Raw genomic sequence first — 18296 nt, 5'->3', positions numbered from 1 at the left:
TATGCTGTGTCCTTTACCACTGGAAAGCAGGGGACTGACACGAGTGAATAATACAAACTTCTCTAGCAGATGTATTTTACTAAGAAGGTCTATAAATATTAGAAAGCATGGTACAGAGGAACTGCAAAACATCTTTGACTTTGTTGACCTAAATAAAAGGCAGAAATATTGCCAAGTACACTACTTTGTGGACGATTAAGTCTTAAAATTAAGGCAAGTCTTTTTGGCTTTAAGTGATTATGACTCTCACAGAGGTCAAAAATTTGCATAAGTATTCCTGTTGGACTATTGTACTAAATTTGAGAAAGATGTGATTCTGGTACAGGGTATAATTTTGTAATAAAAATGCCAATAATAGGCTACAGTTTTGTCTTAACATTTTTTTGTTATCTCTATGAGATTTCCATTATTTCAGTTTGCAGAGACTGAGAGGAAGTTCTGGGATCCGTACATGGATTCCATGCACTTATTTCAAACTATATATCCTCATGCCAAAGACATAAGAGGATGTGTGAAGGAAATTTTAACAGCTCGTTACAAGAAATGAAGGAAAATCAATAATTGCATCTCAGACATCGTGAAGCAGCCTTTTTCTCTGTGGTTACTTCAGGTTACTGAAGCTTGTCATCCCTGAGGTGAAGGGAAGAAGGACTGCAACAGAAGGAAAACTTTGTCATAAAAGCAAATTAAGTAACTTCACATTTTTGGATTATAAAAATAATTTGGATTTGTTTGTAGGAACTCCAGATTCTTGAACAAGAGTTTTACCCTTTAGCTGGGCACTAGGACCGAAACTACTTCAGTAGTTCATGAAAACATTCAAATAATTTATTAATCATATATAATTCTGTTTCCTGGTTATATCTCACTCTATTCATCTGTGGAAGAAAGCATTGCATACATTTTTATAGATGATGGACCTTTGCTCATATGCCTATGACTGGCAAAATGAAAGCTAAGAAAAAAAAATACATTTTTCAGGCATTGAATATTTAAGTTACTAATATAACAAATGATTAACCATAAGATTTTTACAGGATTTATCAAAATATTATGTATATATATCAATAACAAGAATATAAAGTACGACAATGAGAAACACATTGTTTCGAATTTTGTAATTCTTGTTCTCCATTTAATAAGTCTGCCTCAAAAAGTTAAGGTTTAAAAATTTCCCCAAAAGGAAAAACTTCCCTGAGCTTTGCTTCTCCCCATTGGCATGCTAATGTCCAGGTTCAACAAAGGGATTCTTGTGTTTCTACTCAAAGGTATATAAGATAAAACTAGGAAAATGTGTAGTCTTTCTGAATCATGTGTATATTCTTTCAAAAAAGTAGATCTGCTCTTGCCTGGAAATCACCACTGATATTATAAAAAAAAATTCTTGCATCCTGGAAACCTTCTCAAATAATCAAATCTTTCCCTGTAAAGTTGATAATGTAAGCAGAACCTATTTCAGGAAAATCAGAAAGAATTTGTTGCATTATAGTATTTGCAGCACCATAAATTCTAGAACGTGTCAGAATTTTAAAGTAGGTCTCAGTTCTTCAGCTGCATCAAAAATATTATATATAATGTCTTCTCGATAATTTCTTAAATAACAAAATTAGTCTAAGAAATTAATATTCTAATTCCTTGTCATTTCAGTGATGTTTCTCTTCCATTCTTTTCCTTCTTGCTTTTATGCTTCATTTTGTCTACATCCCATTTATGGAGAATTTGAGGCTGAGATGGGTGCAGGATTAGAAGGATCTCTGTGTTATTTTTTATAATAAATAAATAATAATTATTATTCCATTAGTCTACTGAATAATTAGACAGTTTGTAAGAACTATTATTATATTAATTGAAAAAACCTACAAATATATTTATGTATGTATATTTTGAAGGTATTGAAATAATTGTAGCTCACATATATAGAGACTATATATATCCGTCCACATGCTCACATATTTGAAGTGCTTAAAAGTAATAGCACTTGTTCCAAGGTGGATTTTTAATCTTTTTGTTACAAGTTGGTGAAATTTGTTATACCAGTTAATTAAATGAATAATTGATCTTAGTTCTGGGGACCACTGTAACACCATCCTCTAGTTTTTCCAAGAAGTAGCATTAACTAATTTTTGGAGGACAAGGAAAGAGACACCTACAAGAAGAAGAAAATTATGATATAAAATTAATATGATAAACGTTAAAAGTTTGTGGGTTTAAAATTAATCATGATAAACGTTAAAAGTGGGTTTAAAATTGGATTGCAGTCTTATCCTAGAGGTGTTCCTTTCTATTTTCTCTTCTTTTGCATATCAGAAGATGTAAAACATCCTCTACTGTTCTGCTGGCTGTTCAGCCTTATATATGCTATTTCAAATAATTTGTGCTTGTTAAGCTGGTCTAGGATCGATTGATTCCATTACTCCAGACTTTTTCTTTTCTTATTGTGCATGGTTTGTTTTTTTTTCCAATGATCCCAAGAGAATACTTTGCTATTCATAAAGAATCTGTGACATTGTTTAGGTATTATAGCTATGTGTTTCATTAGAAAAGAGGTAGAAGTTTGCAGTTGAGAAAATAAGACTTTCACTTCAATTTCTTTTCATTTTTAGGAATAGTGAGATAAAAAATAGACTGACTAAGGGAAGGCCTTCAGAGGAATGTTTTCATCTTTCAGATAAATACAAAATTATCTCTAGCATATTTTCAGCACAAATGAAAAGGAACAGAGATTATTAAAATTTCCAATACTTGAAATACAATCAGTATCACAGTATAAACTTACAAGAACAAACTGTAGAGAACTTGTGAGCTAAGATGAGAGGCTGAGAGAACTGGAGTTGTTCAGTTTGGTGAAGAAAAGCTTTAGAGAAGACCAAATAGTAGCCTTCCAACAACTATGAGAGGTCTATTAAGAAGACTGAATTATCCTTTGATGTGAAATAAATGTTAATTACATAAGAGTACAATTAGGATTCCAGAAGAAAAGCTACTTAGGTCAGAAAACATAATTTAAAAAGAAATATCTTGATCCCTGGAATATCATGTGTACTTCATCAAAATATTTTTATCCACAGGAGGTGCTGCTTTGGATCTACAGGCTTGCCCACCCAAGCAATCCCGCTGGATTCTTGACATGATATGGCTAAACCTAGTGGAATTGAACAAACTTCCACAGTTTTCAGAAATTTTAGATCAGGTGATATTTGCTAGTTATTGTTTTGATGTTAATAACCAGTTTCATCATCATAACTGTACTCCCATGTTTTACATTTGGAATGCACCAGAGAGGTAGTTAAAAACAAGACCAGAGAGGATACAGAGTAATGGCACAGGGATCAGCAGTTAGGTAGCATGAGTTGGGGGTATGTTTATTTGCTCTACATTTTTTATTTGCTTTAATATACTTTGTATTATAGTAATTGAGGCAGAAAGAGGAGAGAAGGAACAGGAGCAATTAACTAGCAAAAATGGAAGGCAGTGAAAGAGACAGAAATAAGTAGAAGGGGTAAACAGGTAGAGGTATCAAAATGGCTCATAAAATTTATCTGAGCGTCATGTTCCAAGTTACAACGTCATCTGTCTTAAGCCTGGTATATTTTTCCAAGTAAATTGTTTGTTGCTTGTTTTTAAATGCTCATTTCCATTTGAAGGTTAAGTTTATTCAGATACAGTGAGCTAGCTATAAACTTATTATTTATTTTTATTGAGCCATACATGAACTTATATGCACATAAGCTTGTGACACGTTCAATTTGGTGAATTTATCTTTTTTTTTTCAGTGTAGTTAAAACACTTCCTAGGCATTTCTTGTTCTGTAACTCCTAAGCACTCCTTGTTAATGAGGCTGATAGCCAGGACACTAAGTTCTTCTTACTGTTACGGCATTGGTCAGCCAAGTCCATTTTGTGATAGCATTTTTTACCCTGAAGAGTAGCAGAGATTTTAGCTAAATAGTTATCTGGAAGTGATCCTGGCTGTTTCTTAGCTCTGTATCAAGGCAAGATCTAGACACATGCCAGCCCAATTTCTCCAGTTTTTGGTTTCTGGAGGTATCAAACTAGGATACTGAGTTAGGAGAAAGTTGGAGGAACTTGAGTTCAGTCGTTCACTCTGGGTTGTTGGGACACCTTTCTAGAAAGGTCTTTTCACCAGGACTTTCCTAGAATTGGTGCAGACAAAATTTTAGACTCCAAAATATTTAGGTGACCATGTTACCCCCAAAGGCCTCTATTTTAAAGTAATTTTTTACCACTGTCTTATATTTTTCATATAGTTGCAAGTTGAAAAGTTACAATTAGGTGATTTTAGTAATAGATAGGGATGGAATATGGGAGGAAGCCAACTAGGATATCAATTAAAAATGCAAGTATGGAAATAACATTTTTAATTATTTGCAGCCAGTAGATATGCTGTTCTATTTTACTTATCATATTAAATACAACTTTATAATTATTCATTTAGATATAAAGAGAAAATTAGTTAAAGTAAGAAAAAAGAGCAGATCTCAAAAGGTTGCTGAGCTTTTCTTTTTTTCTTGGTACTTTCATTTTTTTTCTCCTCTAAAAAATAAGTCCTTCGTGTGCAGATGCCTGACTTAATATGGACATCTCCTTTTTTAAACACTTATCAGTGCATTCCTTGTTCTCTTTCCAGTGACCTGAGAATATTGTAGTAGCTGACACTTCTCAGTCACTTCATTAAATGCTCAATTGCATTTGTACTATGTTCTGTCCACCGGTATCCCTTGTCCTCTTAGGTCATGGGTTCTAAGAAGTGCCTAAAATTGTGGTTATATTTGTGGTCAAATTTATTCTTTGTCAACCCAAAAGCGTACTAGAATCTGTTACTCTTACTTTGTGATTCTTGGCTGGCTGGACTGTACTGGGACAGATTTCCCTGGTCCTTCTCATACTTTGTGAGCAAAAGGAATTAATCACACTATGTTCCTCTCGTAGTATAGAACCTTCTGCTAATTGTTGATTTTTCTCAAGCAGCTGCTTGGCAAAGAAATCCATAGATAACTGACTGGCTTTAGAGCCTGCATCTTAATACTAATTGGAATATTTTAATTAATATGATCTGTAGTATTTTAATAGCAATTCACATGGCATATGTCTTAAATGTTATAGATAATGGTACTTGTAATACATCCTAATAAATAACAACCTCTCATTAATAATACATTTACAAGGGAATTTTACTGCAGCTGAAATATATTCATATGTGTGTTAATGTAATAAATTTAGATAGCAAAAAATGATAAGGCATGGAAAAACTGGTTTGATAAAGATGCTCCTGAGGAAGAAATTATTCCTGATGGATACAGTGATTCACTTGACACCTTTCGCAAGCTTTTACTCATCAGGTGAGCATCTTCAGAAATTTTGGGAAATTACACAGTTGCATCATGTGTCTCAATTTATTGGTATGCTATTACCATAATAGTGTAATTTTAATTATCTCTGGTTGACATTAAATATTATTTAATTCACTCACATGAAATATGATTTTATTCAGAGCTCTCCTCTGCCATCTAAAGTTATTTATGGAAAATATTTTTTATAGCTTTGCTTTTATGTCATGACAAATGGAAACTGGGAACCACACTGCAGCCTCCTGTGAGAAGCACATGGAAAAGCTGAATCATTCAAATAGTTTTCAACTTAATTTCTTTTTAAATTAACTATTTTAAATAGCTTTTAACAAGTAATTAAAAAAAAAAAAAAAGGAAAGAATGTGAAAATGGGAAACAGGTATTCCAAAGCCCCATGTGAAAAGCGTGGTATAAATTACTTTTTTTGCATCGTGTAAGATCTCTGTGGCAGAGCTTGGGATAAAATGGATTTCCACAAAGCAGCACTCAGCTGCCTTATGCATGAGGTCATATCTTCCTACATTCATTGTATACTTTCCAAGTGCTGCAACAAATTAATCAGGGACACTACAAAAACCTCCAGCAACATTATTTACTAGACCATGATTTGTCTTTGGAGCAGATTCAACCCGTGCGGTAAAAAAGGCTGATGGAAATACCATATTGTTGTGTGCTCCACACCCTAAGGGAGAGGGAAGCACCTAAATCCTAAGTGTTTAAATAGAAAGTTTACAAATGGAAGTTTTTTTAAGTCCCCAACACAAATGCAATCCAGTGCAAAAGATTTGAGTCTGTATCCTAAAAGACTAACAGATGCAATGAATCATCTGCAGAATTTTACTGAAGGGCAAAAACAATCTCTTACATTTCCCTACTTGTGTTCTCGGATACAAAATTTCTGTTTAAAATGGAGAATGTCCCAAACTTATAAATGTACCTAGAACAGAAAATTCCGATGCAAAATTGTAAGCAACTGAAAAGTATTGAACAGTCAAAAGTAGGGGAAGACTACCACCTCTGTCTATTATAATATCTGTAAAGACAAACCCACGAACATATATATGAATGTGTGTATGTACATACATATATATGTATATTATGAAAAAATAGTTATTTAGTTGATAAAAATAGAATTTCTAGGAATAGGAAGAGGCAGTGAATTTTTATCTTTGTATATTTTTTAATTTCTAGGTCTTGGTGTCCAGACCGAACACTTTCCCAAGCCAGGAAATATATTGCAAATTCCTTGGATGAGAAATATACAGAGCCAGTTATTTTGAATTTAAAAAAAACTTGGGAAGAAAGTGACCCACGAACACCTCTCATCTGTTTTTTGTCCATGGGATCTGACCCAACTATTCAGATTGATTCCTTGTCTAGGAAGCTTAATTTGGGTATGAAAGTAATTTCTCATTGTCTAATATTAAGATACAGAGGGGCAATGTAAGTAATTTTAGAAATATTTTTTCCTGAGAGGTATTTCTTAAACTCCTTTGTACTCCTTTTGTTCCTGAACCATAATCTTAGAGATAAAATAATATTTTAAATAAAAGACGATATGCTGAGCATCATTCTGTGTGGAGTTGGACAGTAATGTTTTCAGTTCTATTTTTTAATAAATTGTTATCCTTCTTCGCAGTGATGATAACTTTTTAAATCCCTATCTGTCCAACAGTTAATGTTTTTTTGAATTTTGTTATGGTGACAATGTCTTGTTTTAACTCTAAAGTGCAGGTAATGTAAAAATCAGCAATCTGCTTACAAGTTTACTTTGAAAAAAAAAAAGGCCACAAGATCTGCATTTGTATATTCTGGACTTTATGTCTGTATTATATGAAAGTTTTGGAAAATTGTGCATACAAACTGAGTTGGAAGTAGATAGATGTATTCTTTATATTAGTCATATTAGTATGTTCACAGATGCAATTTTACTACTATGCATTGTGCTCATTTATGTGACTTCATTATGTACATGTTGAGAAAAATCTGTGTTCATATTTCAAATGCTCTAGTGTCATTAAAAATTGGCACAAATTCACATTGACAATAGTAATATTCATCACAGTTTTTCACTTCTGTAAATATTGTGGATGTATATTTCAATGTTGTTTTACAAAATATCAGTATTTAGAAAATTTATACATTGTAGCATACTATGATGACGAAGGGATTCTACTTTTTTACGGATATATTTTTGCATAAAATGTATTTAATTGTGATGTATTTGTATCACTGAATTGAAATTCTTACTTTTTTTCAATAATGTAAGTACATTAATCGTGTATTGTCAAATATGTTGTAGAATGTAGGACCATCTCTATGGGTCAAGGACAAGAAGTTCACGCACGCAAAATCATTGAGGTGTCAAAAGAACAGGTGGGGAAAAAGCTCTTTAGCACGCAATCTCTTTAATATTTTCATCTTACCGTCAAGCATATTTCAGGGTGAACATGTCTTTTGGAATGCCCGAGTTCATAAATGTTCTCCTGTGGGATGTGTATGCGACAGTGAAGTCCAAGTCAATACTTCTGGCAGCAGTGCTACTGAGCAGCTTTTCAAAAGCAGCACGTTCCTTACTTATCTCTATACTGTTATCCAAGGGTAAAATGACATGGAGTCCTAGTCCTGTCCTGCAGATCCCACCTCTTTACTGGAATATTGTTTTCATTTTTCCCCCTCTCCTATAAGAGATACCTAGATGTTGCATAGCTTCTACTAGATAAAGTGAGTGCACATGAAGTTTAAAGTTGTAGATACAAAAGGATATGCCTCCTAATAATGCTTCATATTTTCCTCACATCTGTGCTACTGAGAGCACCTCTTACTCACCACCATTTGGTGTCCATTATTTGTTTCTTTAATGGTCAATCCTTTGGCTTTTAGTCCCAAGAATGTCTAACAATTTCCAAACAATATATAAGAATTTTTCTCTTAAATGTAATAATGTATTTTGTTATGGCAGATGATATGTTCAAAGAGTAAAAACATGAAAAACCTAAGCAGTAGCTACAGAAAGATGGTAATTGAAACCTCAAATACAATGTAAAAGTTACAGTGCAAAGGTGGGACCTCCTGGTCAGCTGGACACTTCAAAGAGTTGTTGATGGTGTTGCAAATGAAGACATACAGCCATAGTTGCCTGCAAACTATGGAGGGAATTACTCATATGCCTGTATTTTGGAGGCCTAGAATATCTCCACTAATAGAGAGCAGAACATGAGTATTGGACTACAGAGGTACACCACTTTGCAAAAAGAGAAAAATAAAATCTCTATGGCAAATGGCATTTTTTATTATGTGTAAATGCACTCATGCATCTCATAGTTCTTTGTTTGGATGTCTAGAATGGTCATTGTCAGCTTCCAGTTCATTGCAATGGTCAGCCCTTCCTTTGTTTTGCCCTTAATTAAAAACATAAGAATACTCTGAACAGCATTCCAGTAGAGCTACTAGTAACAATTTCTGAACTACGTGCTGTAGTGCTGCATAGATTTTACAGAGGCATTGATTATGTGAACATCAGATTTGAAATTACAAACCAGAGTAGTGAATATGAAGACAAATATCTGTCTGGGTGTTTTTGTATCTTTAACCAAGAGTATATAAGATGACTAAAACTGCTGTGCTCTGTCAAAGTTTTTTTTCAGATTTTTCAAATTTTCAAAAACTAAGTCTTATTCATTCAAAAATGTAACCTATTGATTAAAGAGCTCAAATAAGTGAACCCCGATAAAAGAAACAAAAAAATTCCTTTTATTTTTTTAAAATATCCATCAATTCACCATAAATATTTCTATTATATTTTGTCACCAAAAGTTATTGATTTCTTTTTAAATGAGCTAAAACAAAATTGCTGAAATGAAATTACAAGCTGTAATGAAATCCACATATCACTGTTTAGAACAGATTAAATCATGTCCCATTTTAATATCAGGCTTCTGATTCATCAGCCTTCAAAACTGATGCTGAGAAAGCTGATTGAATTTAGATTCATAAGCAGAAGTTCAGAGAGATAATAATCAAGCTAGAGCTTTCATGGAATTTGAGAGCTGAATAAGATCAAAATAAGCAGAGGTTGAATTTCATGCAAATGCCTTTATTGCAGATAAACTAATTGCAGTTAAAAACTTTTAGAATCTTATTACCACCTCTTTACACTTACTTTAGATTATGTGATTAACAAATCAGTTTTAAAAAAAAGATATATTCCAGAAGTTTCAGCTGTTACTTTTCGACTCACATTCTTTTGGCTCTGATGAAGGATTGCTTATCACTGGTGTTTTGCTCGGAGTTTACAGGAACTACTTCTTTTTGCCACTAGATAGCACTGATACTTTACTTAGAATACTGAGTCTGGTGGAAACAGCTTTTGTACTAACTTTTCCTATTTGATTTAGCTGTGCCAATATCCTAGCATATCAAATAATAATATGTATTCAGGAACAGAACAAAAGTAAAAAACAAAATTACATGGAAAACCAAATTGATTCTTCTATAGACAGTTTAGTGTTATGAATAACGTGTTCTAAATTGTATATGGTAATAGTTGATGTTATTATTTAGGGAGGCTGGGTGCTACTTCAGAATTGTCATCTTGGACTGGATTTCATGGATGAACTACTGGAGACACTTCTTACTGCGGAGATCCAGAATGAAACATTTCGAGTTTGGATAACTACTGAGCAACATCCTAAATTCCCAATTACACTGCTACAGGTTTGTTCAAATATTTAATTCAGATGCCATCAAAATTATTCAAATTAATCCTGTAAATGGCAGTTAAATAAATTGAGGGGGGAAAAGCAAAACCCAAGAAAAAATGGGCTTACCTTGCAATGCAAATATCACTTTAAACAGGAGGGTTACTTACCCATAACTGGAAGTTCCTGAAGATGCGTTATGTATGTGTGATTCCACACTAATTCTATACACAGAAACACGTGAACAAAATCTATTTGGCTTTACTTATATCCCTTGTTGGCCAACCAGATGCCTTGTGGACAGATTAATGCCCACAATTGCTCTTAGTCTCTTACAGAGAGAGATTCATAGATTCCCTTATCTGAGATAAAGTGTAAATGGGACAGAACACACATGGATAACACATCTCAGAGAACATCCTATACCAGGAAGTAACTTGTTTTTCTTTGGATGAACTATAAATGGCTGTTCTGCAGATCTCAAGGATACATTTTTCGTCAGCACCAGGAAAATTGCCTAAACTGTTACAAAGTACATTTAAGTCACTGATGGTGGTTCCCAGCACTCTCACAGTGGGTGATAATGCTACCTAATATCTACTGTAATAGCTGTATGTTGACACTTCTGTGTTCCCTTTCCTCTTAAAAGCAGTGGAAGTCTCCTTAGTGTTTCTCATTCTCTCTGAATAAAAATAGATACCACACCTGAGATCTAGGATGAGAAGGGGAGTAGTGTTCCTTTCTTGAGTGAATCTAGAGACAACCTCCAGTAACAAGTGTCTGTCACCATGGACTGTACATAGAAAGGTAGCCATACGGACCTCTTATATTCTCTCAACAGAAAAAACTTATCTTGCATCTTCAAGGGTTTTATGAACAGTGAGGTATATAAACATAAGGTTTGCTAAAAGTGAGACTAGAGAACTGAGAGGGTTGCTAGATGTTTGAGATAATCTTCTCTGCGTTTATCTCAAATAGTTCAAATGTGATTACCCAGTCTATAGTGTCACATTACCTGTTAAAATGTTAACATATTCAGGGGTTCCAGAAAATGCATAACTGACAAACCAAAGCTCCTTCTCAGAAGAAGGAAGAGAATAACTTGCTTTGATTTTTTTTTTTTTTTGTAATATAGAGGGTTCATCAGAAACTGAACAGGATATCCTCTGAACTGAGGAAACACTGATTTTCGAGTGTTCCCATTCAGTCCAACAGTCATATGAACATAACACACTGTACATATGTGCAGATAGGTCCTTGCCTATGGGCTGCCTGGCATTTATTATCCTTTCTGTCCATGCTACCATGTTATCCAAGCCAGACAGACAAGTACATACTGTCATGAGCAAAAAAATATTTAGTTTTTATTTGGGTTCCTCCAGCATTTGTTACGTGTCTCAAGGAATACAGATTCTGGTAAGGCCAGAGTGTTTCCCATGAACATTATCCAGCACTGGAATGCCCTAGCACATAGGGTAAGTAGTTACAACATTCTCTGTCATGAAAACCTGTGCACTAGCACTCTTCCAAATAATTTCCAGGTATAGTTTGACAATTAAAATTTTGTAGCCACTATTCCGATTAGGCACTTTGAATGAAACCAAGAGGCTGTGGCAATTTAGTATCACAAATGTGGATTCAATGCCTACTGAACAGAGTGCTCAGGAATATTCTCTGGTAAATGTAATTTACTGCTGTAGACATAGCCACAGACTCCAGAGTAGCCATTGGAACACAAAGATCTGATCTGAGTAAAGGTGAGATTTCTTTGTATTTACTGTGAAGTTCTGGGACCAGAAATACAATATCGTTTTTGTAATATATGCTGGATAGTTCTCTTCCATAATTCAGTCACTGAATTAGAGATAGAGAACCTTTTCCTTCTGAAAAACATGGTGCCTGCTTCTAGGTCATTGATGAAAAGTCTCAGATCCATGGGCAAGTGTCAGTAATGGATCTGACCAACATAATTAAAGGTCTATATTCAAAATCCTTTGTGGCCTTATCTAGTATGACTGGAGAAGAGAAGGCTCTGGGAAGACCTTGTTGTGGCCTTCCAATACTCGAAGGGACCTTTAAAAAAGATGGGAACAGACATTTTAGCCGGGCCCTTCGCAATAGCACAAGGGGTTCTGATTTTAAACTGAAGAAGGTTTGATTTATATTAGATATAAGAAAGAAGTTATTTACAATGAGGGCAGTAAGACATTCGAGGTCAGGTGGGACAGGGCTCTAACTGACCTGATCTAGTTGAAGATGTCACTGCAGGGGGTTTGGATGAGATGGCACCCCCTTAAAAGGGCCCTTCCAACTTAAACTATTCTATGATTCTGTGTACTCATTTTATGCAATTTATAGCTACATATCAACTTTATCTCTACAATGCTTCCGCAATTTACGTTTTATTTATAACTAATAGCTGTGACATTTTCATGTGTTGCTACTTGTGTTTCAGTAAACAAATCCAATTCCTTTATCTTTTTCACATGACAGATTGCTATAAAGTTCACAAATGAACCTCCCCAAGGTATGCGTGCCGGATTGAAAAGAACATTTTCTGGAATTAGTCAGGATCTGTTAAATGCAAGCAACCTGCCTATGTGGAAACCTTTGCTTTACACTGTAGCTTTCCTGCATTCTACTGTTCAGGTATTTTTTTAAAAGTTTGCAAATATTGTTATAATATATGGAATCACTGTAATAGAGACTCCTGAAAAAACACATTCTGATATTTATTGTAGTATCCTGCTGCAGGGCTGAAGCTTTAATTTCTGTAATCTGTATTTCAAGGTTCCTTATTCTCTTTTTATTTTTTTATTTTTAAATTTTAAACAATTTTCATACTATGAGCCTTTAGAATTTGGGTTTTTTTCATCTGACCTTGTTTGACCAAAAGTTAGTCATTTGGTGTAAGGCAAAAATTTCTTTCTGTAGTCCATAAAAATAGGTAAGCCCTCTGAAATAGAAAATTGGCTGATCTGTAGCAGCTGTCTTTCCATAAGAGTGTATATCTTTCTAGAGGTGTATCACTCCTTCTGTCCATTGATTTTAAAGGCAATCCAGATGCCCTGCTTAGAGTAGCCATCTACTTTCTAGATGGCTAAATTTAAATAAAATTCTACCACTCTGCATCTTGTTTTTATCTTATCTATGTCAATGTGTTTTCTACATTAATTCCAATGTGAGAACAATTATACCTGTACTTTGTATTCTAAAGATATGTAAGTTTTGAGGTCATAATACATATCAAAAATTTGAGCTCTTTGAATGCACCTTCTTTTCATGAAGGATCTCAAAATAGTTATAAACCACTGTTTGAGCCTCAAGCTCTATTGAGCAGCTCATATTTTCAGTATAGGGAGATGGTGAGAGAAGGACAATTTGTTGATGTTCCCTATTAAGATACAGTATTCTGCATTGTTTTCATCCTTCTACCTTTTAAAACAGTGAAAAATTTGTTCTGTGTACTGCCTCAGGATTATACTGTTCTTTTGGAACTAGAAGATCTAACCTTATTCAACCCATCAGCATTTTTAAAACTATTACAGCTCTTCATTTGTTAAGAAATTCTATTTATTAATTGTCAATCAATAAGCAAAATGTACATTGTTCTGCCTTTAAACTGACCAATTCTTAGTATCTTTTGGTGACAAGATCATTATGATAAATACAGCTTAAGAAGTAATTCATAAAATTTGGCAGAAAATCATTTTACCTTTCTGCAGGGTATTATTGTTAATGCTGTCTCATCTGCTTATAAGCAACATTTGATTTTGAAAAATAAAAGGGTTTTTTCCAATTCTAGATCTTTTTAAATATTATAGCTAGGGTACATAAATGTTATTTCAGATGTCAAAAAACATCAGTCATTGGTGACCTGGTAATATAAACTCTGATAAATATGTTATCATCATGTTATCATGTTATAATTTTAAAATGTCATTTATGCATTTAATAAATGTCAGCACTATTCAGCAATTTAGTTCTTAATTTCTTGCATTAATTTGTTCTACATTCTTTAAAAAAATCATTGAGCGATTTAACTGAGGTGGCTGTAACAAAGTTGTGAGAAATCTAAATAGTGTTGAATGTTTAAAATGTTTGGGCTACAGAATATAGTCTCCTACTTTTATAGTCAACTATTCCATTACTACAACTGGTATAATTTTATTTTCAAGGAGGTATGAAATAATAAATTTGAATAATGTAATGGTGGCAACCTTATAATAAAGTTGTGAATTTTGAAACCGTACATTGAAACAATAAGACAAAAGCAGCAACGTAGAAGCCTTTGGATGACTGAGCATAAATATAGGAGACTGAAAATTTGAAGCTATCATTAGTAGACAGTATATGGAAAAAGAAGTTGAAAACTGTAAAATTCTGAATTAATTAATTACTTGACATAAAAATCTCATCATCCAAATAGACATGAGACATTGCAAACCTATGACTGATACATTGATTAGTAAAGCTAGCAATAAATTGTTTTGTTGCTTTTTCTATAAATATTTATCCCTTATGGTGTAACTTAATATTAACCGTATTATTCATATGTTTGAAAACCATTTCATGTGCTACCTTTTTTCACCAGTTCAATTCTTTACTCCACTGTTACTATTATTATTACTGAACTTTAATAAGGAAAGAACATTATAAGAGGTTTCATGAATATATTTGGTTTTAATTTTATTCCTAAGGAGCGACGCAAGTTCGGGCCTTTGGGTTGGAATATTCCCTATGAATTTAACTCAGCAGACTTTACAGCCAGTGTTCAGTTTATACAAAATCACCTAAAAAAATGCGACATCAGAAAGGTATATACTAAAATTTGCATACAGTATATTTAATTGCTTTGTATGGCATCAGCAATTATTTTTTCCTCCTGTTACTATTTGTCATAGTTTATTCATTGCTATCCTTTCAGTGCAGCCTCTAATGATCAAAATTTCAAGTTCTTTGAGGACAGTCAAGCTTAAATATTTTGTATGCTGTCATCCATATAACAATAAGTAGCTTTTAAGAACTTTAGGATTTGATATTGGTTTTTTTCACTCCTGTATCTAAAATGACCAAGTCTATATGTTATCTGTTTTGGAAAAGGCTAGCATTTGGTTCTCTACTTAGCAGGGAGTGGCCATTCCTTGTGAAGCAGCACTTGGCTAACAGAGAAAGATGAGAAATAGGGAGAAGGGGTAGGGTGGGGTGGGGAGAAAGAGGAGATGTAGTAGCAGCTGAGAATTATTTCAGGTCACACAAGAAATTATATATTTTAGATATGTAATGAGATATTACTTCTAGACAGTAAACCGTACGAGGAATGGCTGAAGGAGCTGGGGTTGTTTAGCCTGGAGAAGAGGATGCTCAGGGGGGACCTCATCACTCTCTAGAACTACCTAAAGGAGGTTGTAGCCAGGTGGGGTTGGCCTCTTCTCCCAGGGAACTAGAGACAGGATGAGAGGACATAGCCCCAGGCTGCATCAGGGAAGGTTCGTGTTGGACACCAGGAGGAATGTCATCATAGAAAGGTTAGTTAGGCATTGGAATGGGCTGCCCAGGGAGGTGGTGGAGTCACCATCCCTGAAGGTGTTAAAGAAATGACTGGACGTGGCACTTAATGCTGTGGTCTAGTTGACAAGTTGGTGTTTGGTCGAAGGTTGGACTAGATGATCTCAGAGGTCTTTTCCAACCTAAATAATTCTGTGGTTATCTATTTATAATAGCAGGATGAAGCCCAATTCTCGTATTAAATTACAGAGTTGAGTTCAGAAAATACATTAGAAAATACTATTTTCATATGATCTGTTCAGGTTGCATTTCAGAGCCTTATGAGCTTCAGATGATATTGAAATTACTGGACACCTTCTTCTTACATATTATAACTACAGTCTTTCATTTACTTTACTTGCATCCAGGGAATATCATGGAACACAGTACGCTACATGATTGGAGAAGTACAATATGGAGGCCGAGTCACAGATGACTATGATAAGCGTCTTCTTAATTGCTTTGCAAGGGTAGGAGACCTTGAAAATACAGTTATTTGTCATTTTTATTAGTGGTTGCAATACAGAAATCAAAATACCTTCTTTCTGCTGAATATGTGTTTCACCAGTTTATAAGACCATTCAAAGTAAAATTAATTTTTCAAAACATCATTCTTGGCAGTGAGATATTCCCCTTGTTTCCTCCTTAGTGAGGAGCAGAAACTTGAAAAGACTTAGATGAAATTCAAACTTTGCAGACAGAATTTTTGTTTTACTTCTGTATTCAAGGAAAATTAGATGTAGTAGCTGAAGCAAGAACCCTAATTGTCTAAGAATAAAAATGAGATTTAAAAAACCCTCTAAGTAGCAAAGTAATTGTTGGGGTTTTTTTCTCCCCTGGATTTTCCACAGGTATGGTTTAATGAAAATATGTTTGAGAGTGATTTCTGTTTTTACACTGGATATAAAATTCCAGTGTGCAAAACCCTGGAACAGTACTTTGAATATATCCAGTTACTCCCTGCCATGGACACCCCAGAGGTCTTTGGTCTCCATCCTAATGCTGATATTACGTAAGTATGTCTCAACATATTGAAAAAAGAGAACCTTTCTTTTAGTGTTTGGAAACAAGTCCCTATCAAATGCTCAAGTGAAATATGTTTCATAGGAAATTTAGGATTCATGTGAATTTCACTATTGAAGTGGAAAACTTTTTGTGTATGCATGTGGTTATGAGTGCAGCATCTTCAGCTACATTTTACATGTTGTTTTGAAGCAGTTGGTATTCCTGCTACTTAGTCTTTGTGGTTTTACAATTTTTTTAAAAATTGAAATAATTATAAAACTTTTAGATGAACATACAATACAATGTTCCATACAATTCAGTTAGAGAACGTTTCTAATATTTGCCTTCTGTTCCAAAGTAGTAAATTATTTTTCTGTGCACACTTGTTAAATGGTTCTTTGGATTGTCATTTGCTTTACAAGCACGCCTTTGGATGCAACTACAAACTGTTGTTGCCATCAGTCCTGCCATTTTCATTATTTAAAGAAGACTTTTCAACTGCACCAACTACTAACTTAATTTAAACTTTGGCTTGATTCACTTTCATTCCAAATAATCTGTGTAACAGCTTGACTTTTATTTCCTTCTAATGTTACATGCCCTGTGAAAGGATATGAGCATTTTTTTGTTTTTTTCACTGAAGTTCACAATAATCCTGACATGACTTATTGCATTTTCATTACGTCCGCATTCATTGTTTCTTAATGTAGCTTTTTTTGTACTTTTAAACAAAACAAATCTTATTCAGATGCAGAGCTGCTATGAGAACCTAATATAACATTTTTGGACAAAACAATAATTTCCCACAATTTTTCAGTCTCAAAGTTGAGATGATGCAAAGCTGAGATGATGCTGATGCATATCAAAAGCCCAGTATTCTAAACATGCTGTGAGAACAGTACACAGTTTTATTGTCAGCTCTGCCTAGTACATACCATTGTTAATATATACTTGTGAAGAAAAGAATCTAAGAGTAGATTCTGTTTCAAGTCGTTCTCTGATACTTGCAAGACCTCCCTTGCAGAATTGATTAAAGAAGAGCCAAGATTTAACAGAGAACTAAACAAAGTCTTGAAGAGAGACCTGCTTTAGATCCAAAATTAGGCTTGTAGGAGAGCTAATTTATAGGAGGAAACTTCGGACTAACACTGTTGGGGGAGCTTTTGTGAATAGGAACAGTGCTTTATTTCTCTTTACTACTGAGTTTTTCTTTCTTCCATTTGGTACCTCAGCATATTCCTGCTACTTCAGTCCTTTTGTGGTTTTTTTTTATATATTTTTTAAAGATTTTCCTTTATCAACAGCTTCATGCTTTTTTTCTATGTTTAATCACAATCTGTTACAGGGAACTATGCTCAGGTACTGTGTCTGAATTTCATCTTTGACACACAAACCAGATGGATTAGCATCTCGCACAATATAAAAAGTTCAAATTCTCCTTAAAATATCCTACCAAGTCACCTCATTGTATGCAAAAGGCTAACCGCTAGAATTGGAACCCTAAGAGAGCCAGAACCTCTCCAAGTTCCTATTACTGAGGACAAGAAAGCCCTTATCTCTCACCAATTTACTGTGACAGTTTTACAGTTCGGCCAAAAGCTCGATCCATTGGTTCTAACTGTAAAGCTTCACTGAATTTCAATGCTTTCACTTAGGATTAACACCTGAAATCAGAG

General features: G+C 34.2%; 1 protein-coding gene across 1 annotated transcript in view; it reads left to right on the top strand.

Annotated features, from left to right (window-relative positions):
* The window catches only part of DNAH8 (dynein axonemal heavy chain 8), a 123687-nt gene that overhangs the window by 99877 nt on the left and 5514 nt on the right, over nt 1-18296 (top strand). Inside the window, 9 exon segments of the mRNA XM_050316240.1 lie at nt 3069-3190; nt 5241-5359; nt 6560-6762; nt 7671-7744; nt 9932-10084; nt 12562-12717; nt 14769-14885; nt 15984-16085; nt 16467-16627. Of these exon segments, the coding sequence (XP_050172197.1) occupies nt 3069-3190; nt 5241-5359; nt 6560-6762; nt 7671-7744; nt 9932-10084; nt 12562-12717; nt 14769-14885; nt 15984-16085; nt 16467-16627 (1207 nt within the window).

This window comes from Myiozetetes cayanensis, unplaced genomic scaffold (assembly GCF_022539395.1).
Source record: "Myiozetetes cayanensis isolate MyiCay16 unplaced genomic scaffold, myiCay2020 scf2-11, whole genome shotgun sequence".
NCBI classification, from domain to species: domain Eukaryota; kingdom Metazoa; phylum Chordata; class Aves; order Passeriformes; family Tyrannidae; genus Myiozetetes; species Myiozetetes cayanensis.
This window is presented reverse-complemented; position numbering and strand designations above follow the sequence as displayed.